General features: G+C 54.1%; 1 protein-coding gene across 11 annotated transcripts in view; it reads left to right on the top strand.

The window, feature by feature from the left end:
* The window catches only part of LOC128769921 (adhesion G protein-coupled receptor L2-like), a 73,016-nt gene that overhangs the window by 31,009 nt on the left and 16,784 nt on the right, over positions 1 to 25,223 (top strand). For 6 of the 11 annotated variants that reach the window (XM_053884001.1, XM_053883998.1, XM_053883997.1 and 3 more), the window contains exons 4-10: positions 3,740 to 3,849; positions 6,229 to 7,029; positions 16,008 to 16,307; positions 18,441 to 18,541; positions 20,795 to 20,980; positions 21,750 to 21,788; positions 23,936 to 24,119. In XM_053884001.1, the coding sequence (XP_053739976.1) occupies positions 3,740 to 3,849; positions 6,229 to 7,029; positions 16,008 to 16,307; positions 18,441 to 18,541; positions 20,795 to 20,980; positions 21,750 to 21,788; positions 23,936 to 24,119 (1,721 nt within the window). Of the gene's footprint in view, positions 1 to 3,739; positions 3,850 to 5,408; positions 5,424 to 6,228; positions 7,030 to 16,007; positions 16,308 to 18,440; positions 18,542 to 20,794; positions 20,981 to 21,749; positions 21,789 to 23,935; positions 24,120 to 25,223 lie in introns of all 11 variants that reach the window. The other 5 variants (XM_053884002.1, XM_053884000.1, XM_053884004.1 and 2 more) reach the window with 4 other exon arrangements.

The raw sequence follows: 25,223 nt of genomic DNA, 5'->3' as shown, positions 1-25,223 counted from the left end.
CTCACCCCGATCCCCTTCAGCGAGCACGTCCTCGCCCACCATCTCTCACCTCAGGGCCTTCCACCTCCGCGTGTTTCTGTCTGGAGTCCTGAGGGAACGGACCCCGTCCTTCTGTCGCCTCAGACCTCTGCTTCCTCTGAATCGTCCCCTGGAGGCGGAGAGGCGGCTCTCAGGGACCCTCGTGACGCAGGTCTGAGCCAATGCACTGACGCCGATGGGGATTCATCACTGTGGCCCATCAGAACACAGTCAGGCAGATCCAGGTCTCAGAAGCACCGGCTGTCCGAGCGACCTGGACTCTGAGGCAGGAGACTGCTGTCCCCCTGCAACACGCCATTGGAGAAGCCTCCACCTGAGGCCCAGTGCTGTCGCCCAGGGTCAGCAGGGTGTTTATCGTGCTGGGAGCGAGGGATGTGAGATATGCTCTCTCTCTTTCTCTGCCGCCTACCTCCCTCCCACCCGTGATTTCTCGCCTCACATGTGCTGCATGAAGAGGAATGTGTTTTCATGAGACACGTTTGTCTGTGGAGTAAACGTTGAAATGAGTCCATTTACAGATCGAGTACAGTTACAAGCAACACGTGACCTCTGACCGGAAACAGGTCTGAGTGAGCACTTCAGCTACGTTAGTAAAATCAAATCCAGTCAAATCAAAAACTTCTGCGCATGGACCCACAATAAGAAGCCATGCTGCCCAGAGCCGGGTCCATCATGATGCTCACTGAGGACCAGTCATGTGACTGTGCCGTGTTGCGTCGGAGCGTCTTTCAGTGGTCATCGCCACGCGTTTGTGACTCGCACTCGGACTGGAGTCACAAATGTCGGTGGACAGCCAGTTCCACTTCTGCCACTTCCGTCGGCCCAGATATGGTGGGGACCACGTCAAATCCATTCTCCTCACTTCTGAGAGCCAAGCTACACCGAGGAGCCCCAAGCCTTTCCAAAAGTTGACCCACTTTCCATCGACAGCCGAGCCGCTGCGGGGGCGGGGTGGGGGGGTGGGGGCGCTGCAGATGTTCCACTCAGAGAAGTAGACGAGGAAGGATGTTCTCTCAACTCAAAGCCTGAGTCAGGTGTGGCTCTTTAACGCTGCGGAGCGGGCGTCATGGGCGGCCGAGAGCAACAGAGGACGGGCTGCGATAACCCGCGCCTCAATAGGCCGCCACAGTTCGCCCACGACACGGCCCTTCTCCTGGACGTGGTGGAGATGATTGAAGTAGATCTTGCTGATGATATCATTTTGGCAAGTTGTGCTGGTGTGGAGATTGTAATTGCTGGATGTAGAAGACGAGTTTAGAAGGACGATGAGCCGGACACTTCAGCGCAGGGGAGACGTGGGAAGCCAATGAAAGAAGCCTGGCGGACTCCAGCTCACGGGCCTGGCTCCTCGCTGGGTTTCAGTGCTCCTGCCAATGTCCTGGCACGAAGCTGTGAAAAACCCAAACCGACCGATAAGCTCTTCTCAGCAGAACTCAACGGCGTCCATCCACCGCTGTCAACACCAACCCATAAATAAATCGCCCCATGTCAAGCACACTGGTGGCCAGTCACGACGATGCTTTGTTGACAGCTGCTTAAACGTGTCATGAGAAAAGTTGTCTTCTCAGCAGACTATTCAAATGAGCCCCGGCATTGAAGGGAGAAGCATGTGGATCCTGCTGCAGCAGCTCATTACTCCCCTCAGCTGGGAGCAAGTGTCAGTCACACGCTCAAACACTGAATTAAATATCAGCGGGTACATTTGAAGTGAAGTGATCGCTCTCATCCGCCGTCGCCGCTGTGACCCTGCTTCCTCTCAGCGCCGCTCTCCGCCTTTCACTGCCATAAAAGTGAAGCCTTCAACTTGCCTGCCGGCGCGTTGTCGGCGCACTTCAGTCCCGCGGGAGTCTGCCGGTGCTGCCTTCATAATGGACGTCTGCCATGTTTATTGATATGGAATGTTTAATCTGCCATTATTCCGCAGGGACGAGTGCCGTGCGTGGCCCGTGTGCGTGGCCAGACCTATCTCTGCAGCCACGTTGAGCCTGCGTGGAGACAAAATGCCTCCTGAGTTTCTGATGTTCTTTCAAAGTCAGAAGTGGAATTGCATGTCCGACCTGCACGTCTGCCACTGACCTTCTGAAATATTCATCTCAGGCTTCAGACTGTTGGCTTGTGCTCCTTCGTCGCCGATCGTTCTGTGGCGGATGCCTCAGTGCCGCTGCCTGCACGGGAGCCACCCGACTCACCCCACTCTTGTTTCCTCCTCCTCCTCTACCTCAAACCTGGACCGTGCAGCGTGCATCACACCTCCCCGCCTGCCACGCCCACATGCTGCGGCAGTGCACTTGCACACACTGAGCTTCTGTGATCCACCTGGCTGGCCTCTGCTGCTGGTGACACTGACTGGCCTCTCAGTCGCTTTGGCCCACTGCTTCCTGAGCATCCCTCCTCTGCTCGTACTATTGCCCTGGAGCGGGTGTGTGGGTTCCAGCTCATGTTCTCTCCTTAACACACGAGGAGTTTCGACTCAGGTTTTAGTGAACGCAGTGACAAACCTTTCAGTGATGTGTGAGGATCGCAGCTGTTTCCCAGCTGTTTATCACGGTGCATCGCAGAGCTGTGGTAAGGGTCAACCGTGGGGAAGACTGCTGGCTCACAGAGCGTCTGTGTCCTGGACACCAGTCTCATGGAGCGCTGCCATCCATCGCTCCGCCTCCTGCCACTCACACACTCGCCGTCGGTCCAGGTCAAACGTTCAGTCGGCCAGTGGTGCCCAGATGGAGCGGGAATGTTTGGCACTCCTATCAATGCTGTTGGACCAGGCAAACATAATTGAATGTTTTGACGTGTTGGTCGTGGGGCTGCAACTAACCGTTATTTTCTATTGGAGCTGTTGCTTCAATCCTCTCGCTGTGACTTTTCAACACTACGCCGCTCAGTGGGAGGTGGTGAGGCGGAGCCTGGGGCCAGTCGGACCTCAGTCAGGAACCAATGAAAGGAGCAGAAATGAACCTCTCTGAATGATTCCAGACAAGGTTCCTCACTGCTTCTCAATAACAATCCTGCAGCCCGTGTGTGTTTACACCAGCAGCAACTCGACGTCGACCAAATTTAGTTGTGGATGACGTCACCGAACCGTTGCAACCCTGGTTGGAGAGGTTGCCCACTGACATGAGCAATCTTGTGACGTCGTCACATGGGACTGCGTTAGCTAGCTGAAGAGTGAGCTGGGAAGCTAGTTCATGTTGAGCGCCACAGTAGCGTGGCGGTTCTCTGTGCACGTCCTGACGCACCCCACTGCGGGTGTCCCCTGAGATGAATGTGTTTCCTCCCAGTGCCTTATGATGTTCACTCTTCTCTCTCTCTCTCTCTCTCTCATAGCCGTGCGTGTAACCAACATGTTGCCTTTGTTGTCAGCGACGCAGCTTACTTTAGCGTGGTTCTGACCCAGATTTCTCTAGATGAGCGGTGGATGAACTGAGGGATGCTTTGTTGGGCGAGAGTCACAGATGGAGAACACCTGTGGGCTCTGCTCCAATGAGAACTCCCGACAACAAGCTGTCCACTCACCCTCTGATCCATGCTCCCATTCATCCACACGCGCCTTGACTTCAACTCTCTCACCCGGTTCTCTGTTTGCCAAGGTGTGACATGTGAAAAGGTGCTCGCCCTGGGAGTCCAGCCGACCTCCTCCTCTGCTGTGTGTTTTCTGTACCGTCGTGAAGAAATCTCTGGTCAATGTTCTCTCTTCCTCTAGGTGCAACAACCGTACCCAGTGTGTGGTTGTCACTGGCTCCGATGTCTTTCCTGATCCGTGTCCTGGCACCTACAAGTACTTAGAGGTCCAGTATGAGTGTGTTCCCTATAGTAAGTATCGCCACCCAAATCTCCTATTACACTGATCATGTCATGCTGCTGTGGTCTCCGTCTCTCTGCCTTCATTGCTGTGCCGCATGCGTGCGTGCGCGTGTGTGTGTGTGTGTGTCCGACCTCAGCGACTGGATTCAGTGGAGCCCCTGCAGCTGAGCTCTGCTGTCGCGCTGCGCCACTTCACCTTGATAGTGGTCATGTCCATGCATGTGCTGGAGCTGGCAGCGCAATAGTGGTAGCTCAGTGGACTGTTCAGAAGTAGCTGGGTAGTTTTGTACCACGACTCACAGTTACAGCCGCAGCTTATGGTTCATTACACACTGACGCAGAAATGTTCATAAGCTCTTGGTTGAGAGATGAAATGATTGTGTGTTCAGTCTGAGGCTAAAGTGATGATGGTGGTGCCTTCCAAGAAAACCTGCCCGTCAGGTGATGGTGTTGTAGAGCAATGTCATGCACATCACTATGACCATCACATTAGCAGATGATGAAAGCCTGAAAACTCACCAACTTTTGGGATCATTTCTTAAAAGACTTGGCTTCATCTGTCATGAATATGCAGCCATGGATATTAAGTCAGTCTCCTCTCATCTCCCGGATGCTGCCGGGCCTCAGCAAACCAGCGATGAGCAGAATCACACCGCTCTTTTTGTTTTCAATGAGAAATGACGCTGGCGCTGAGGACATTTCCGCCGGCCTGGACAGACATGAGTCTGAGCAACGCTGTTTGAAATCTCTTCATTGTATTTGGTTTCTGTCAAGCGCCTCACTCTTATCACTTTTCATAGAAAGAACATTCCGCCGCAACACAATCCTCGCGCTAATGACATCCTTCATCACTGGCGTCATTGGAGGGTCACCTGCTCGGCCCTGCTGAAACCACATCAGTGAGGGACTCGGGTCTGAGGCCCACGTTCGGAGATGGTTCCTCAAATATGAGAGGTTATCGTTGAACTGAAGCTACCTTCTCTCCCTGCTGGCAGACGCCGGCAGCCCCTCTCACTGACCGGCTCTTCTCTCTACCAGACCTCCAGAGCCTCCTGCCCGCTCCCTCTGGCTCCTCCCTCCACAGGAGCCCGTCCGCTCACCACTCACTCATCTCATGTGCTGCTCCTCTCTCCGCCTCACTGACCCACTCAACTTAGCCCTGCGTCATGTTCTGAGTGTGTGGGCGCGCACCTTTGGAGACGACTTCTGATCCGTGTTTGTGAAGTTGCAGCAGATTCCGCCCTCAGTCCAAACCTGCGCTCTTATGGGCTGGATGTCTTATTAAAGCTATCTATTTCCTGCCTCCACAGTAGCCGGCGTGACGTGCTGTTGGATGCCGGAGTTTGGTGCGCACCTCATGTCATAACTTGTTTTTGTACCCCAGGACGGATGGGCGTTGGATTTTCTTAAAAACACCTCTTCTTCCCAGCTCCTCCGCAGCGCGGCTCGCTGAGGCGTCGCCCCATCTCCCAACTCATTCTCCTCTTGTGGCTGCCAGATGACTTACCATATAACCTTTTCTCTCCCCTTTGCACTCTTCTTGCTTTCTTTCCCAATGCCTGAAATAGAAGTGGAGCAAAAAGGTAAATGAGTGGTCTGGTCCGCACTGCCTCCCCTCTCCTGGTCCCGTCTTGTGTGGTGTTGCGTTCACGTCTTCTTCCATCTGTGGGATACTAAACCAGCCCAAAGATTGTTTGCATCCATTCAATCCAAACAAATTGAGAGCGGCTAGACTGCAGAGCGGGTCCAGCCCCCCGGCTCTTGCTTCGCCCTCCTGAAAGGAGGAGGACTGTTGTCTTCATCCCTTTGCTTGGCCCTCGTCCTGCTCCGCCCACAGCACGTGAAGTCAAATAGCAGTGATGGTTGAGCGAGTCTGGCACGGGCTGAGAAACTTTAGGGGGGAAAAGTCAATCCGAATGAATCCAGACCCTCGGGGTGGGCGACCTGCCGCGACCTCTCTCACCCATCAGTGGTAACTTCCTGTCCTTTCTGCGACAGAAGTAGTGAAAGTTTCTCTTCCCCTGCGCTTTTCTTTGACCTCTGCCTCTGCATCGACAGCCTGTTGTTGACGACGTGTGTCCGAGTGTGCATGTGCAGTGTGTAGGTCACTTCTCCTGCCACTCCTTCCTCCATTGGTTTCACTTACAGGTTCAGTTTGACCTTGTTTTTGTTTGTTTTATCTCTTATTTGTTGGTTCCTGTGAGGATCTAGCAGCAGAGGCTTGAATGCACGTTCAGTCATTTCGATGTCTGTTGTACGTTTATCATGGCAGACGATCAAAAGAGCCTCCAGAGTCGCAGTCTCCCTGTCCTGCCTCTGAGCCGTACAGCCACGAGAATGACGCCTCTGATATGGTCTAACGTGCCACCTTCTCTTCTGCACCACTAGTTTTCATTTGTCCCGGGATCCTGAAGGGCATCGGCGATGCCACCTTCCTGTATGAGGCGGAGCAGCAGGCTGGCTCGTGGTGCAAAGACCCGCTGCAGGCTGCCGACAAAGTCTTCTTCATGCCCTGGACCCCGTACCGCACTGACACGCTGATCGAGTATGCCTCTCTGGAGGACTTCAAAAATGGCCGCCAAACCACGACGTACAAACTCCCACACCGGGTGGACGGCACCGGTTTTGTAGCGTACGACGGCGCCATCTTCTTCAACAAGGAGCGCACGCGCAACATTGTCAAGTTTGACCTTCGTACGCGCATTAAAAGCGGCGAAGCTATTGTCAACAACGCTAACTATCATGACACGTCGCCGTATCGCTGGGGCGGAAAGACGGACATTGACCTGGCCGTGGACGAGCGGGGCTTGTGGGTGATCTACGCCACCGAGCAGAACAACGGGCGCATTGTGGTGAGCCAGCTCAACCCGTACACGCTGCGCTTCGAGGCCACGTGGGACACGGCGTACGACAAGCGCTCTGCCTCCAACGCTTTCATGGTGTGCGGCGTGCTTCACGTGGTGCGCTCCACCTACGAGGAGAGCGAGAGCGACGCCAGCAGGAGCCAAATCGATTACGTCTACAACACCAAGCTGAGTCAGGGCCAGTACAGCGACATGCCCTTCCCCAACCAGCAGCAGTACATCACCGCTGTGGATTACAACCCCAGAGACAACCAGCTCTATGTGTGGAATAACTTCTACGTGCTGCGCTACGACCTGGACTTCGCTCCCGGGGACCCCGCTGAAGGTAAGGCCCCCCCACTCTTCCTCTCCATGTGTGGCTCAGTTCCTGAGGGGAGGGGGGTGACGTCGAAGGAAAAGTGCTTTGTCTGATGCTCGTTTCACACAGAACACGATCGTTCAGTTCAAACTCTGCACATCCTCAGCAGAATGGTGAGAGAGAGGTCTCTGACAGTCTTCTCCTGAATCTCTGGCTTCAAAAAGTGTCTTTTGTCCTGGATGCCATTGGAACTGGGCTGGTAAAGCCGCTGTTGAATACTCTTGATCCGAGTACTGAAGTGCTGCTCAGGTGTCATGGAGCGGCTCGATGAGATCAGCTGCCCCTTCAGGGTGACGCTTTGATGGCAGCAGTTCACCACCTGTCCACAGGTGTGGGCAAGGCTGCCGGGTGGGCGGGTCCAGTGGTGGAGGACCCGGGTGACCACACGCTCGCGTGACTTGCTTGTGTGGGATTTCATCAGCGCCGGCCTCCTTTTCTGACCGAAGCGACAGACTCACCTCGGAGTGACTGATAGCTCCCAGTGGGACCGTCGTGCGTCTTCATTACCCTGCAGCAGGCCGCGGCGGCTTCATGGCTGGGCTCCTCCAGAACCGTGGTGAAGGCTGAGCTGCTCTCTGATGGCGGCGCAGAGGCACAGTGCCACGGTGGCTGTCTCTTACCTTGGGTTTGGTGTTGTCATGGCTACACCATCAGCTCCACCGACACCGAGTTTTTGTAACGGATCAGGAGAAAATTGCTCGGCTTTTGTTGCAGCCAAGATTCCTTTAAAAGCAGCAGGTTGAAGAGGAGCGGAGAAAAGTAGCACGAGGTGAATCACGGCTGAGGAACAAAGTCCTTCACAGAGATCAGTGACAGCGGTGAGTGTGGGCAGGGGCTGCAACGGATGTGTGACGTGCTGCGAGGCCACGTGTGTGTCGCCAGACTGGGACCTGGGCATCAGGCCGCCTCGCTGGCTCAGAGCCCAGCTCAGCCCTGCATGTTCAGAAGGCGCCGCCTGCGGGAAACTGAGCCCCGCCGCTGCTGCAGGGGGCGCCGTGGAGCCCGCGTGCTCCTGAACTCTGGCCCCTGGTCAACACGTCTGTTTGTTTTCCCGCCGCTCCCTGGAAGCGTTCTAGCACCAGGACTCCGCCCCCCAGGGCTCCTCACTTGCTGCGTTTCTCCTGTGCAACCAGTGTGTTGGGAAGCGAGATCAGAGCCAGCTAAACTTGCTGTTCCGACAGACGTGTCATTAACACCAGGATTATCATAATTATCCACCTCCGAGGCTTATGACATGAAGGGAAGGACGAAACGGTGCACCTGCTTCCGCTCACTGATCAGAAAATATTTCTCTGAATGGCCTGCGGAGACTCCAGCAGGCGCCTCCCATGTAGCCGTGGGTCAGTTGGCTCCACACTGCTGCCGCCGACCGTCTGTGAGAGCCTCCGCTGTGGTTGGAGGGGAGCTGCTTGGCTGAGGTCTGTGCCCTCTGGGTGCTTTTCTTGAGCAGGTCAGTGACTGTGATGCCGCGTGTGTCTGAACCTTTGCTTTGCTCCCAGCATCTTCTTGAAGTGTTGTTCTGAGAAACAAACTCAAGTAGTTTTTTGTTAGAAGCACGGTGTATATGCAGAAACGGCCAACTGAAACAGCCTTCCTGGTTGGCCAGTACTACACAGTACCACACAGTACCACGCAGTGCCACGCAGTACTACACAGTACTACACAGTATTATGCAGTACTACGCAGTACCACGCAGTACCACGCAGTACTACACAGTACTACACAGTACCACACAGTACCACGCAGTGCCACGCAGTACTACACAGTACTACACAGTATTATGCAGTACTACACAGTACCACACAGTACCACGCAGTGCCACGCAGTACTACACAGTACTACACAGTATTATGCAGTACTACGCAGTACCACGCAGTACCACGCAGTACTACACAGTACTACACAGTATTATGCAGTACTACGCAGTACCACGCAGTACTACACAGTACTACACAGTACCACACAGTACCACGCAGTACTACACAGTACCACGCAGTACTACACAGTACTACACAGTACCACACAGTACCACACAGTACCACGCAGTACTACACAGTACTACACAGTACCACACAGTACCACACAGTACTACACAGTACCACACAGTACTACGCAGTATTACGCAGTACTACACAGTACTACGCAGTACTACACAGTACCACACAGTACTACGCAGTATTACACAGTACCACGCAGTACCACGCAGTACCACGCAGTACTATGCAGTACCACGCAGTACCACGCAGTACCACACAGTACCACGCAGTATTACGCAGTACTACACAGTACCACGCAGTACTACACAGTACTACACAGTACTACACAGTACCACGCAGTATTACGCAGTACTACACAGTACTACACAGTACTACACAGTACTACGGAGCATGTTTTTGGGGGAGGTTTTTTTTCCAGAGAGGGAGGGGGACGGAGAGAGGCAGCTCGAGATGGCCAGCAGTTCTGGTCTGCGCTTTGTGAATGGCACTTGAAAGTAATTGGTTCTTGTTTATTAGGCTTCTCCTGGAGAGCGCCTCTAACTTCCTGACTGCCTGGCTGGGAGGATTCATGGCGGCCGTGATATGGCACTGAACTGAAGCAGCCTGTGCTGCAGGCTGATCTGATGTCTCCCTCTCCCTTTCTGTCTCGGCCACTTGAGGCCTAAAAGAAATTCATTGTGCCCATTAAGATTCATGGACCAGCCAGAGACGTTCCCTCCAACACGGAGGCAGGTCTCTTGCTTTCCTGTGTGGAACATGATGGTGACGGTGTGGAGCTGAGGAGGGTGAGACGGAAGGGACGGAGACCTGCTGGGCAGGTGCTGAAGGGCCGTCCTCTTCTGTTCACTGCTGGGCTGAAAGACACTTGCCACCAAGCCGCCCAGCTAAGAGGAACGTCACGGTGGAGCTCCAACTGAAATCATTCCCCTCATTGACCACTTCTGTTGCAGCCAAAGCCTTAGAACCGGTCCATGATGCGCGGTGGAGATTTGTGAGCTGTGTCGAAGCAGCTCATGCCATGAAAGCACTGTCTGTGATGTGCACGCACTCCAACTGATGTCCGTCCAGTCAGTGGCCAAACAGAACCAGTCAGATGAGCCAGCAGTTGGTTGGAAAGTGACGCGGAGAGAAAATGACTTGGCGTTGATCTGAAGCCCAAACACCAACGGCTCCGTCCCAATGCTTCTCGGCCTCATTTTAGCAGCGTGAAACGTCAAGAAAAGCAGCCGTGCAGCCTGCTGCGTGCCTCGCATATCTGTCATCGGCGGCTGGTGTTTCTGCTAAGCTGGGCCATTTTCAGCTTGAAACCCAGCTGTGCACTTGGCTGCACATTTTCACTTAACATACGTGAAAGACACATTCCAGTCCAGTCCAGTGCACGTTGAATGCCACTGTTTGGAGTGTACACTGCCGCGTATTTCTAAAACACCGCGGCTCATTCTCGTCTCCTACCTGAGCGTGTTCCGTGGCTTCCTCTGGTGGACTCCAGTTTCCTCCCACATCCTCGCCTGACTCACACGAGAGCGCTTGTCTGCCTGTGTGTGTCCTCCCATCTGCCCGAGCAGCCCGTGGTGCTCTCCAGCGCCCTTGCTAGCTCTGATCCAGCTTATGAGAAATGTCATGTGATTCTCACTGAAATGCTAATGGCTGCATACAGACATTGGGACACGTTCAATCACTGGAAACTCATTTATGGATACTTTATAGCAGTGATTCTTAACCACAGGGCTGGGTGGTTGGGCCACGAGCGCCCCCTAGAGGGCCGCGAGAAGTGTTGGCCTCACCTCTCACACTTGACGTCCGTCCCATTGACATTCGAAGCCTGTTTGTTTTGAAATGGCAGTCGACTATTTGGAGCAGGCAGTTACTTTGGGTGCAGGTAGCGGTCTGCCTGAGCCGTCACTGCGCGGCCACCTGAGCTCCTCCGTGTGGAGTTGTGCCCCTGCGGCGCCCGATCCAGTTTCAGCCCCTGTAACCTGCTCAGGACCGGCCCAGCAGCCATTTCCCTGCCTCATCCTCCAGCAACAATGTCGTGTGGACGCCGTGTGCGCCGAGCCTTTCGTCACGTACACCTGAATATAGTGGAGTAGCAAGCGGAAAAGAGCCTGAGCTTGTGTGGTTTGTTGCTCTGCCCTTTATTACCAGCAATGACTCTTTGTGAGGAGGCAGGAAGACCAAGGTTGAAATCGGCAGTGGCTTCAGGAAGCGAGACAGTGTGTGAGAAGGCAGCGGAGGGTGCAGCGTATTTGGTGCTGAAGAGAGCTGTGCTACGGAGGTGTGTTTTCGCGGGCGTCTGTCTCACAGAGGAACCCAGGCTTGGTTCTTGGAGAGGTGCACTGACCAGCCCTGGGTCTTGTTCTCACAGCTCTTCCACAGCTCTTGTTGAGATGGATTGCTCATTCTTCGTCATAACATTTGCTCCAGCGCCATAAGCTCTTGAAAGGTGGCTAAGATGCTAACGTGGCCTCAGCTAATTAGCTATTGTGGCCCAATTTTTTGTGATGATATGAATATTTCTCGTGGCTTCAGTGGTGTAGCCGCATCGGTTTGACTGCTGTTACGGCCAAAGTGCCATTGCTTATGTGCTACAGCTCTCAAGCACTTTGGATTACCGCGCTAAAGTTTGCTGCGTCTCAAGCACGTTCATTGAGTGCATTATCAGGAGCGCAGGTTCATCTTTACTCCCTCTTTGTCTTCACTACGATGGCAATGTTGTGAGGATTCTGATCATTATTGTCATACATGTGTTATTACGGCTGAACTCGTAGCTGTGCCACGCTGTCACTCAGTCGGTGTTGGGCAGCCTTGGCTTTCTTTTGTCACCCGGGCTCTTTTCACTCCTACAGCTCAGCTTGATATCTGGCTACATGGGGCTCGGGGCCAGCTTCTCCAGCGGCTTCCTTTCCCACTTAGCTTCTCCTCGATCGCCTGCGCTGGTGCGGAGGCTCCGCCCAGCATATTTGCATTACGCTTGCGTTGATGTCGGATGAAGAAAGGTGCCTGTTTTGTCACATGCTGTAGCCATTTTCACGTGGATGTTTGTTTGTCTGGAGGGGTCATGTTGACAGGAGCTCTCTTCAAGGTCCAAGGCTTCACGCTGAAGCAAACCTGCCTGTCACTAACCCGGGCCTTAGCTGTTGTTTTCATTCGCCTGGATCAGGACGGTGGCGCCAGACCCCAAACTACAAACCAGAGGTGCTGATGCTTTCGGTTTCTCTTCTCTTTGCTGAAGGACTGAGAACAGGCTTCAAAAAAGCAAGTCATTTCTTCACTGATGATGATGATAAAAGCAGCTGACAGTGAGGGAAAGAGAGAGAAGTGGACCGACACTGAGGCAGGAAGTGTGACCCCGGGTGGCGCGGTGATCAGCCCGGCGTCCACTCTGGCACCTTCTCATTTATCCTCTGCCTCATTCACCCCAAAAGAAAAATGGCTGCTCTTCAAGCCAGGTTTGCTGAACATTCACCGGCGTGGGGCTCTGGAATCGGGGGCGCTCGTCCCTCCTCGGGAGGATCGCAGCAAACTCATTGAAAACAGCTTGAGTTGTCACTGCTTTTTTTTCTGATGACGAGCATGTGTGTGGACAGGTAGATGGCGTTGCCTTCCCGGCTGCGCGGAGGTCATTTCTCCCTCATGACGCACCGGGGAGCTGGAGTCCTGCGATTGTGCTGGGCCATGTTTTGTCATGGTCAGGTCAGCTGACACCGACCCACCCCAGAGAGCCGCGAGTCACTTGGAAGAGTTTCTGTGCGGCGCACTGACCGCTCCGTGATTGACTTAGTGGCACTATTCAGCATATCAAAGCGAGCGACCTCACTGTCCCAGGAGAGAAGCAGCGGCTAATCGCTGCTGCTGAGCAAACCCAGGAATGTTGTGGGCTGGGCGCAGGCCAGAGGAGGCCACACGCCCCCTGCAGGCTCTCAGGGAGCAGCGCTGTTAGCCAGTCTGCAGCAGCTCACAGCTTCCTGCGCGCGCGAACCACTGTCCAAACCGTCAGAGAGGAGTGTGAAGGGTGGTTTCCACAACAGTGACAGTGAAGTGCATCCTTCCTTCCACTGGGTGACGTGGTGTCATTACTGATTTGAAGTGAAGTGACAGCTGGATCATCGGCGATGTACGTTGACGTCATGCTACCATGCAGTTCAACAAGATGTTTCAAATGTCAACAAACCGCTTTCCGAGCCCCATTTTGTGCCAGAAATCCTGGACTGTGAGGGTCAGTGAGCGCCGCCACGCAGATCCACAGGTGCTCCTCGGGAGAGCAGGTGGCTGGATCCTGGCTCCAGAAGACTGGACTGGATCTGTGGGAGTGGCCCGTCCTCACAGGAGGGAGATGCACATGAGCTCAGCCTGTGGAGCGGCTCAGCTTTGCTCATTCTCCAACCCAACTAGTCTGGCCGTTAGATTGTATTAAGTGAGCGTATTGAATCAGCGCAGTCAGGTCATGAATCATCACACCTTTCCCCAGTCAATAAAAAAACTTTGGCACATCAAGTGCATTTTCCCCCGCAGAATGCTGCACTGTTGTCTTCTTATTTGAAGGAAATAAAAGCTGTTTTCACATTTATCCTCCTCTTGTAGCATCTTCAGAAAAGTAGAATATATGAGATATGAATCTCATAAACTGATAGAAAACATGAAAGTCACACTGCTTTTGACATCATGATGTTGCCTCCATAGTTGGATCTGAGCAGAGCAGCCTGCGCAGGTCAGAGTTTGTTTTGCAACCTGTTTGATTCAGAAAAAGATGACGATACAAAATACAATAACGCGTTCTCCAATGGTAAAGTCACTGCATTATAAATACCTGCTCAAGAAAATGGAGGGTAAGAAGACACATCTGAAAGAAAGTTAAAGGAGCTCAATATTAATGTTCAGTGGGAAACTGCAAGAATAAATAACAAAGAAATTCGATTCAATTGGTGGTGGTGAAGAGGGCCATTATGATCCGAGCCAATAAATGCAGGAATAGAAACGCAAGTCATCAACAGGTGGGCGCCTTAAACACAGTCAAGGAGCGCTGAGAGAAGCGGCTCTGGTTCTTTGAGATGGTGAGTTTGAAGCCGCTGCTGGGCGCGAGCAGGGGCCTGGCCAATTCAAGCCTGAGGGCCGTGGGTGGCGTTCTGACGTCCAGCTGAAAACTCTCTGAGAGAGACGGTAGTTTGGAGAGCCGGGCCTCCGCTTTGCTGCTCCAGCGTCCCAGAGATGGATACGGGCTGCTGCGGCGCCACAGTCGGTTGTCGGCCCCCAGATTCAGCCGCTGCTCCAGGGAATGTTTGAGGAGTTAGCTCTCCTCTGAGCCTGCGGCAGGTTCTGACGCGCAGCAGTCATCTGCTTGTCATGCTCACAACACTGCAGCCATTAGTTACAGGTAATTAGTCGGGAGAGAAGGTCACAGAGTTAAATGTCAGCACGCTGGTCTGGGCCCCTCCTGTCTCAGACAACATGAGGTTGCATGTGCCTGGGAGCCGCTCCATTCTCAACACCAAGCTGCTCTCTATCTTCCAGTAGAGTCAGTTGCAGTGGCCTCCATGATGCTTCCTGCTGGAGACTCTCTCGAGAACTCTCTCCTGCACCGATCCCTGCTGTTCGGAGGAGTTGGTGTTGAGGATCATGCGGCGCAGTTGTCTCTGGCTTGCTTCAGTCGACCAGCGGGGAGGGGCTCTCTGCGTCCGTGGAATTCACGTCCCGGGACTCAGGAGATCAGAAGGTCTGATCCCGACCTCTGTCCTGCTTCACATCAGTCTCTCAGACGGCAGCAGAGCAGGGCTTCTCTCCCTGCTCTTCCCTTCAGATGGCCTCGCTACTTGGCTGAAGACGGTGCAAAGCTGGTTCATTGCTTCCTGCAAAGGTCTGTGCTCTTCTGTCCTCGGCCAACTTGGTGACCATCACATGATGGGCAAAGCCAACTGCAGCCGTGGACTCCAGCGCTGACCTGAGATCTGTTGGGCTCCAGGGGACCAAAGGGTGTGATGCAGCGCAGTCACCGGTGCAGTGGGCTGGTTTGGCCCTGCTGCATCGCCTCTCTGCGTCAGAAGTGATGTGGAGGTCTGAATGTGTAAGGTGGAGTGCAGCAGCACCGTGAGTGCAGAAACATGCGTCCTGGTTAATTGACTCTTAATGACTGTGGGGATTCCAGATGGTTCCTCCTGTAATGGACTCACAACCTCCAGCTCGGCCCCTAATGGCATCAGGGCCCGCTACGTCTTCTTCTTCGCTAAGTGCTAGACGGCCAATCGATTAGCGATATTCTACTTGAGGACGGTGGGCCACTCTGCCTCCCCTGTCAGAGTCACCTGCCGCCGAGTCTCTGTCATGGGACTATTCAACATGTGGCCTGCTGGTGTGCAGAATCAGTCGCTGTGCACACGTGGGTCTCTCTGTCCTTGTGGGGACCTTCCGCCAGCCTCTCCCCCTAAACACATGGCTCGCCTGAACCAGGACTCTGGACTCAGTTAGAATCACCCGGTTTTTTTTGGACGTTCCTCAAATTTGTGGGGACCAGCAAAAGGTGTTTACAAGAATTGGTCCCCACATGTATAGCTGTTTGACTTTGCACACGCAGAAGGGCTTTGGTAAAGATTTGCTGTTTCCTCTCTCATCTCAGCTAGATAAGCATCTGTGTACATGCAGCGATTCTCCACCGCGACACCCCTCAAGCGCCTCTGCACACAATCATCACCTATAGATTTGCTTCGCCGGCGTTATTGCTGATGTCGGCACAATTCACCTTCCAAACAGGAGGCTTATCAAGGCGGCGGAGACGGAGCAGGCAGGGAGTCAAATTCAGGCAGCTTTAATCGGCTCGCTGCAGCGACTCTGCTGGGAAGAAATCGGTGACCAGTGCTGTTCTCATTTAACCCAAGCAACAATAACAGGAGACAGGCGAGCTCCATTGATTCGAGAGGAGATGTCCAGGGAAGGTTGACTCTCTCTTTTCTCTGCCAGTGCCGACGCCGGCCGATTCCTCCGTCCTGTCGCCCACACCCAAAGCCACGACGGCCGTGAGCACCACCGCAGCGTTCAGCCTGAGAGGCCAAGGTGACACCACCATGGGCGGGGCGGACCCCAGGGACGGCCGCGATCCCTTCGAGGACAGGCGTGGTTCTGCAACGCTGGAACCTGTGCTCCCCGAGCTGCCACCTACGCCCAGGCGCTTCTGCGAGGCCACCCGGAGGAGAGCCATCGATTGGCCTCAAACCCACACGGGAACCACGGTGGAGCGGCCCTGTCCCAAAGGGACCCGAGGTAAGAGAGAGACGGGTGCTGCCACTGACTCTCCAGGGTTGTTGAAGCAGCTCAAGTCGGTTGACTGACGGCCGTTTTCTGGGCTGCGACAGAGCAGGAATAATAAATGTTCAAATGCAAGGGAGATGAATCATCTTCATCGGCAGAGTTTTTCGAACCCTGCGAGAGCTTCAGTGCGTGCGTGCGTGCGTCCCACGAGCTGAGCTGGATGGTTCCGTGTCCGGCACTGACTCGATCATCCTCCAGTCACACCACAATCTGCCGTGAAGCATTCTTCTTCATGTCCAGCATTTGTGCTCCGCCCACCAAACCAGCATCAAACTCCTGCTTCCACTCTAGCTTGGTGACACCGAGGTCTTAACTCTTAACCGTAGGAAGCTGGGTCGCAGGCTTGGATCCCAGTGGCTGATGAATTGGGCTTCTGCACATCTGTGTTGTCACCTGTGACTAATCCAGTCTTACATTGGAGGCGCCTAAAGGTCTGGCTTTATCCTCCCATCTCATTGGCTGTTGCCTTTAAACAGTCAGTAAATCAAGCGGAGGATGTGCAGACAGAGCCACGGCCCCCGACCGCCGCTCTCACCAGGGATGTTTGTCTGAGCTTTAGTCACGGAGAGTGTGCAACTGTGACACGTGGCTTGTTTACTGGGGAGCTCCAAGGAAAGCTGTGAGGCTGAAGTGGGGCAGAGAGGGAAACACCAGGAAGCAGGTCAGAGCCTCTGCTGCGTCCTGGAAGCATCGACACTGTGAGCTGGTGCTGGCTCCGCCCCAGAGCTCACTGTTGTCGGCTCTTTCACTGCCTTCTGGCTGCAGCCGCGCGCTCACTGGTGGCCTCGTCCAGCCTCCGAGCAGAGCTCTGGGGCGGAGCCAGGACTCGGCTTCTTTCTCCAAACTGTTCACCCGTACGACATTTGTTAGCCTCTTGAAGAAGCCCAGTCCGGAAGTCATGGTGCTCCCACTTGAAATGTCCTCTTTCAAATGATTCTGTTTCAGGTGACATTTTTCAAATCCAAATGTTCAGAAATAAAAGTTCATGCTCCTCAGTATCTGATGGTTGAATGTGACAATTGTAGAATCAATGAAACGTCCAGAATGTCACTTTCATTTTGGAAGAATTCCACTAAATGAGGCGGACGTGGCAGGTGCAACTGTCCTGGTCTGAGCCGCTCCGCTGCCGTCAGGCAGCCCAACACGCCGGCGTTTACCTGTGGCGTGGAAACAACACCACACGCAGCGGTCCCCGAGGAGAGCAGCGGACGGTGCTGCTGAGGCGCCGAACATCCCGCCAGCAGCTCTGAATCACAGGAGTGTCTGGTCATCATGAGCTGCTTCTGACGAGGAGACACGCGCGACCTCACCGTCAGCCCCTCATCAAAGGATCAAAGGACGGAGCTGTCGTAGCGCGACAGGCGGCATGTGAGGGGAAGCTAGTGATGGCACCAGCGACAGCAGGGTTTGGGAATATGAAGTTCACATTAGACCCAATTAGAAGAAGTGGTTTTCCAGCCACTCTGGATCCCTGGAACAACATGGCCGCCTCCACGGTTTGGCCAGTCTGTCACAGGATATGACATCACAGCCCCCGCAGTCTCTGAGTTGTGCGGGTCTGACAGCAGATGTGGAGCTTCCTGGAAGTATCCGCTGGGAACCTTCATCCTGGTGAGCACCAGCACGTGCGCGCTCTTCAGACCGGCCTCTCGCATACACACCTCTCGTGGTGTGTACGAGTCCCTGCAGGTGGCTCTGTTGCCGCCATGGCTGACCACTGCTGCTCTCATCGATGTGTTGCTCAGCTGGAGCTGGTGGTCGGTCCATGCTAGCCACTGTTAGGTGCTCAGCACACCAGCAGCTGTGCTCTCGGTTCAGTGAACGTGTCTGGCGACTGAAACCACTTGGACTGACTTGGTTGCGATCAGGATCCGTAGGAGCCGACAGGTCACCGTGTGGCCTGAATTGTTGCTTCTTCCTGCCTGTTTGGTGGGAGCTGGGTCACAGTCTGATTGTGTTGAAGATTGCCAAAGCTCTCACACTGTTCACAGACGTTCCTGAATGAAAAGCTCAGCAGGAGCAGTGCGATCTGAGCTAAGTCCTGGCCTCTGTCCAACTCTTGTCTTTGTTCTTCTGCTCCTGCAGGCATCGCCTCCTTCCTCTGCACGGTGTCGGGGAGCTGGTGCTCCAAAGGGCCGGACCTCAGCAACTGCACCTCCCACTGGGTGACTCAAGTGGCGCAAAAGGTGAAGCAGGATGGTGATGTCAGCAGCAGCTAGAGAGCCGGCAGACCCACGTGCATCACTGCTGCTCACCGCTCATTCAGTCTGTGTCCTTGAGGTCTTTTGCCATTTCACATCAGCACCCAAGCCACGTGTGCTCTGCAAGCAGCAGGACAAGCTTTGGGTCACGGGGGCAGCAATGTGGGTGAAGAGAGCCAGATTTGTCTCCTCTTCCTCTCCAGGCAGGCAGCTCAAATATGACCTGCAGGGAGAACGTGAAAGGAATAGTCGTCTCTCAGCCTGTCGGCGCTCACCATCCTCCCACCCCATGTGGTGTCCTACCCGGAGACCAAGTCCTGGATGTGGCCCGCACTTCTGCGGAAGGCGTCGAGGACACACCCAGACCATTTCATTTCCTCGGTGCAGAGCTGCAGTGGCTCCGCCTCTGAGAACGTCCTCACTCCTTGCGAACGCTTGTGTTGGTGGTGTAGTTTTCTTCTCAACACTTGGTGACTCCAAGATGCTCAGAAGGGTCTGATATGCAACCTGGACTGGACTCTCTTCTCTGTAGAAGACTCCCGGTCTGAGATTCAGAGTAGCCGCTCCACATCCTGGTCGCCGCCGACTCGTACACAGCCTCATCATAGTCAGGAAACACAGCAGGTCACGAGGTCTGAGATGTTCTATCTTGAAGAACAGAAGCCGTTCCAAGGGTCCGTCCAGTCTTAATGTGAAAGGAGGAAATGTGACGAGGATGCTGGTGGTACAGGGAGCAGTTCGTGAAGCTCGTCCTCCGTGGTTCCCTGAGGAGCACGCTTGAATCCCAGTCAGCCAACTCCAACCTTTAAAGATAGCAACATTGTCTCCTGTGTGTCCTCTGCTCCTCTCATGTCACTCCATGCTCTAAAATCCATAACAACAACTGAAGAGGAACTTTCTTCCTGCAAACACTGGAGCTGCCACACATATGTTGTGGAATAAATGAAACATCACAAACAGCCGTGCTGCCGTTTGTAGCTGCAAAAACAACATCTCAATCACTGCGCTGCTGTGGCAGTCTTCAGGAACAGAGCAGCCAGAGCTCATTTCTTCTCCGAGTTGTTTGCTTTGTCATTGATGCAGATGGAGATTTGGGCGCAGACTCCATCACCTGAAAGCATCATAAAGAGCTCAAACAAAAAACATTGTATTCTGCCAAAGTGATGCTTTTTTGATTTGGCTGGGATGAAAAAGTGAGACCCTGATGCAGGGTGCCGTCACAGACAGCTATTGGATGCGCTTGAAACGAGTCTCCGAACCAGTTCCACGTTGTTGAGGGGGAAAGCATCCAAGTGAAAGGTTGACTCGCTGTTTTAAACGCAGTCACTGCCTCGCAAAGATACACAAAAGCCCCTTCGTCCAAATGGAAGTAAAACATTTTAGCCACATGCTAAGACGATTAGCGTGTGTGGACAGAAACTGGTGACGCAGCGTTACGAAGCCGCAGGGAGTCAGTCAGCCTTGTCGGCGGCCATCTTGAAAAAACAGGTTTCAAGTTCCTTCTCCTGGAGCTGTCAAATTTTTAAGAGCGCCTCGCGTCCTGCAAGTGAAGTGGCTCTGCTCCAGTTACCTGTCCAGCTAAGTCCCGCAAACATGTCTCTGTTTCAGCCAGACTAATGCAAGTACTAGTCCCGTACTGAGGTGGAGACAAGGTGAGGGCGGGCCGGTTGTTTTCGAGCCCCGGTGAGACGGTGTTGGACCGAGAGTGGAGGCCGAAGCTGCAGGGTGCCGTGGACTCCTCTGAAGCAAACCCTCGTCTCTTGCTTTGTTTGCTGCTGTGCCCCACCAGAGGTGTGGATCGAAGAATCTGCCGTGCGTCCAGATGAATGTCCATGTCTGACATGAACGCTGAGGAAGCAGCTACACTGGATTTTGGGTCGCACTTTTACCTCTGAATATTTGGACCTGAACAATTCTGTCTGAAGTTTCCTGGAGCAGAAACCAAAATAGCTGTTTTTGTCTTTTTTCTAATGGCCTGTATAGATGTTTCTTGAATAATTTAGACTTGCTTTCAGTTGCGATTTGTGTTAGTGCTGCCCTGTGCTGCTCATTTGTCTGTTTCTGTGCGCGCACACACACACACACCTGTTTTATTTAGTAGCAGCTTCTGTGGTCCGTCACCACCTGCCTCCCGTGTTGGCTGCGGCACCAGCAGTTAAAGATAAATGTCATGCTTTTGGCTGCAGGCAGGAATCCTCTGCAGCACTTCCTCTGGGTCTCACGTCTCTCTGTGTTCAGATCCGGAGCGGTGAGAACGCGGCCAACCTGGCCAACGAGCTGGCGCGCCACACGCAGGGGCCGGTGTTCGCGGGCGACGTCAGCTCCTCGGTGCGCTTGATGGAGCAGCTGGTGGACATCCTGGACGCTCAGCTGCAGGAGCTCAGGCCCAGCGAGAAGGACTCGGCCGGACGCAGCTTCAACAAGGTACTGACCTCAGGTGACCTCTCTTTTCTGGGCCAGCTCCGTGAGCCCTTCACCTCCCCACCCCGTGCTCCACCCCTCCTAAAACAGCGTCGCCAGCCAACAGGAGCAGTGTGCCTGCACGCTCCGCCTGAGCTGGCGCTGTGGGCTGCTGACGTCTCTCAGCTGCGGGCAGAACCGTGGGGGGTTGAGGTGATTAGAAATGAGATGACAAAGTGGGTTGTGGCCTTTTCTTCTCTCTGACTTGCTCACGTGACGAGGATCCACTCAGCGTTTGCCGTCACGTCCGTTTCTGCTCGTGAGAGAAGGTGCTCTGACCCTGCAGTCGGTGCTGTTGTCTATGGCCAGCCGCTCTCTCCAGCGTGGCTCCTCTGGTCTGGCGCTGCAGCTCCACCCGCTTCACACACACACACACACACACACACACACACACACACAGGAAGCATGTGACATCAAGCACACTCACTCTTGCTCGGCTCTTCCTGCGACCCTCTGCTGGTCAGGCTCTTGGTCTTGGTCCAGCGCAACACTATTGGGTTTCTACGCAGGTGTTTCCGACTTGTCTCACGCCATTTGACCGTGTTGTGTGCAGCGGGCGGAGGGGTCCAGCAGTGCAGCCTCCTCTCCTCCTCACGGCAGGCAGCCGCGTGTTGCCTTGTCACCCACTTCCCTCTGCTGATGGACTAACTCCCGCCATTCCTGCTCCGCAGCCTGTCTCTTTCTGACGATCACCCTCTCTTCCCTTTGTCTTTGGTGCTTCTGTGTGGAACAGCTTCAGAAACGAGAGAAGACGTGCAGGGCCTACATGAAGGTATCAGAAGTGGCCCTCGGCCCTCGCATGCTGCCCTGCCTGCCAGCTTCATCCTCATCCTCATCGCCGCTCCCTTCTTCTAGCCATCCCTGCAACATCTCCCTTTCATTTTTCCTCCCCCCCTCCCCACTCGTTTTCGCACTCGTCCCTCTTCAGACGCTGTGTGAATAATTGCCTTCCCACAGTGGTAATTGCACCTCCCTGTCAGCGAGACGTGTGATCAAAGTGGCTGTGTGCTCAGCTTCCACTTGCTTACGTTGTTCCAATTCTGCTCCTCTTTGTCGCCGCATCAGGAGAAGAATCCTGTTGCATTTGGACTCTTGTCTTCCTGCTCCGTCTCTCAGCCCATTGATGTTGTCCTCATTCGGCTGGTGTTGTGGCCGTCTGCGAGGACGAATGTTGAGATGAAGGGGCTGATTCCTGGCCATCGTCCCATACGTGTGTTGTTTCACCATGCGACAGGCGTCTCTGTGGATCAGGACGATTCTGACGTGACGCACACCTGCTCTCTGAATGAGGCTGCTGTTGCTAAGCTACACAAAAATAGCGGCCAGTGGGATGTAAAGTGGGGTTTGGCTGGACAGACGTCTTCTGCTGCCTACTTGAACTTGACGTTAACGTTTTGGTGTCAGGCAAGCGTGAAGACGAAGGTACTCAGGATTGGTCTCCAGTCTTCTCGCTGTTCTTCCAAACCAGGTCAAAACCTGAAGGGACTATTGAACTCAGTATGAGGTGTGTTGCACCCTGGCAGTGATCAGGCAGACGACCCTGAGTGACCCAGAGGTGGAGCTTCTGCGGACCGTCGTCGCGGCGCCTTGTTGATCTCCGTCACCTACGACAGGAAGTGTTGTTAGTGCTAAGCTGCCTGGCAACACCTTCTTCACTGATACTCCAAGAGGAGATGAAATGCTCCACTTGATTCCCACGTCCAGTCTGTCCCGAGCGATTCCTCCACTTGAACAGAAATCTCTTCCCTTTTGTCATTGGTCAGACTCTTCACCCTCACGCGCCGCTGACGGCGATGGCTCCCTCAATATCAGATCTCTGATGTGCTTGGTCAGGTCAGGGGAAGATAGGTGCTCCCAGACAGGACCTCCTGAATCTCTTCGTTATTGAAACAAAGAGATCCCCGTCCAGTTCCCTCCTCTCCAGCACAACGGGAAGGAAATGAGGCGTGGCCAATCAACTCATAATCATCTCATCTCATTCACTGTGGAAATGGAAACACCACGTGAGTCGACCAGTTTGGTTGGAACAACTAATCCGCCGATATCTGACGGTGATTTCAATTATGTCAAGTTGATTTCATCATGTGTCTTTTGGCAGTCGTGCGCGCGGCGGCTGCACAAACATGTGGATGTGGTTCTGATGATGTCATCGCTGTGAAACTGCTGCTTTGGTCACATTTTCCAGCTGGGATGTCCCACGTCCAGCGGAATCCTCAGCTTCCCTGGCCACCCGGGCCACTCGTCCTCATGTCCTCCTCCAACTCCTCTCCACGCCGCCTGCTCTATTTCCATAGAAGAAAACATGGGAAGTGACTGCGCTTCCAAACACCGTTGGTGGCAGGGGGGTTGGGCAAGTTTACTGGACACTATTCAGTGTCCAGCTCTCTTGCCTGGTCCTGTGGAGTGATGCGCTGAGATGGCTTCGGCTCAGGTGCCACCAGTAGGAACAGGGTCTCCTTCTGGAGGGCTGCTGGGGTCCTGGCTCACCGGCTGCCCACTCCCGGCTCAGCGTGGGGTGGGGGCGGATGCTGCGGCGCTGCCCACTTCCAGCTGCTTGCTTGTTGTTCCTGGCAAATGGATGATCCTTTCTGTGCTCAATTAGTGTTGAGCTGTGCCTAACTGGCACGGGAGCGGTTCATGAGGTTACACGCTGACTCATCCCAACAAAGAGCCGAGCCTGGTGACGGGGTGCAGCGGCTTCTTCTCACCCTCATCCTGTGCTGTGGACACATGGCCATGGGAGTGGCAGGGAAGCAGACATTCCCACAACATCCACGGTGATTGCAGGCAGAGAGCCGAGGGCGAACGCTGCCCCTCACTTGCCCGCCACACAGTCACACTCCCGTCGTCTGCATATTTCCTTTGTTTCTTGACAAACTGCAGTTAGCGCTGACGTGTGGCTCGTCTCCATGGCTCCAGGCGATCGTGGATACCGTGGACAACCTCCTGCGGCCGGAAGCCCTGAACTCTTGGAGAGACATGAATTCCACGGAGCAAACTCACGCCGCCACCATGCTGCTGGACACGCTGGAGGAAGGGGCCTTCGTCCTGGCAGAGAACCTGATCGAGCCGGCGATCGTCAAAGTGCCTGCGGAGAACATCGGTAAGTGACAAATAAGACGGTGACAATCTGCTGGCTGGACAGCTGCTCCTCGCAGAGGTCAGGAAAGAAAACCTCTGTCAAATGAAAGGCGTCCCACAGGAAGAGCACAGGGTTGGGCATCTTGGTGGGACTCAGTGAAGTGACACCAGCATCAGCAGAGTCCAGCGCTCAGACAGAAGCAGCCCCCATGGTTTTCTCCTCTTCAATAATGATGGAAAGTTTAGCTGCTACTGATCTCAACATGTCCCAAGGGTTTGGCCCCAAGCTGTCACACCTCCCGCTGGAATGTCATATAGATGGAATGTAATAGTACTAAATACTGAAGTTTCATTGTTGTTTGGATATTCACCATTAACCAAATAACAGGTTGATTTCAAGAAGGTTTCCCCTGAAGGTCACATGTGAGTGAGGTCCACTCCCCAAGGGAGGGCTCCGTCACAGGGAATGGCCGTCCCATGAGCAGAGCTGGTCCTCACAGCCGTGGCTTGACTCTCCGCTGGAATTATGGCTCCCAGTAAATCGAAGAGCCTGTTCTGGGATGTGTGCTTGTGCTGAGCTGTTACTTTGAGGGCGAGCTCCTGCGTGCTGTGCTGCTTGAAGTCCAGCGAGTGAAGTCATATTTCTGCTCCTGCCTCTCTGCTCCGACCCTATTGTCTGCTCCCTCATTGATTTTTAATCTGCCTCATTGACTGCCAGGCTCCAGACGAAGCGTCCATCCCTCCAGGTGCTAAACAAAGCAGCCAATTGAATGTCATTGTTCCGTTCTCATCGCTCTTCTCCAGCTCTTCTGATGAGCGCCAGTGAGCTCAGGTGATAACGGCCGCTGGCTTTGTCTGCTCAGGACTGTGATAGGAAGAATGTTGTGAGTTCATCGCAGCGCTCCCAGCCTGTTCTGGAGCTCCGGCTGCCCGGGAACTGTGAGACTAGGAGCTTCTGCTTCAGACCAAGCAAAGGCCTGTTGTGCTGATGGTCCACGCCAGTTTATGGAGGTGGAAGACGAAGAGTCAGTGGGGTTCATGCTGAAGGTGGAGGACCTGCAACCCTGTTGGGAAACTCCATTGCCTTCTCTATTCCATAGCTTGAGGAAGTGGCAGTCTTGACTCT

The sequence above is a fragment of the Synchiropus splendidus genome, chromosome 13, assembly GCF_027744825.2.
Source record: "Synchiropus splendidus isolate RoL2022-P1 chromosome 13, RoL_Sspl_1.0, whole genome shotgun sequence".
Lineage (NCBI taxonomy): Eukaryota > Metazoa > Chordata > Actinopteri > Syngnathiformes > Callionymidae > Synchiropus > Synchiropus splendidus.
The sequence above is the reverse complement of the archived record's forward strand: the minus strand, read 5'-3'. Positions and strand labels throughout refer to the sequence as shown.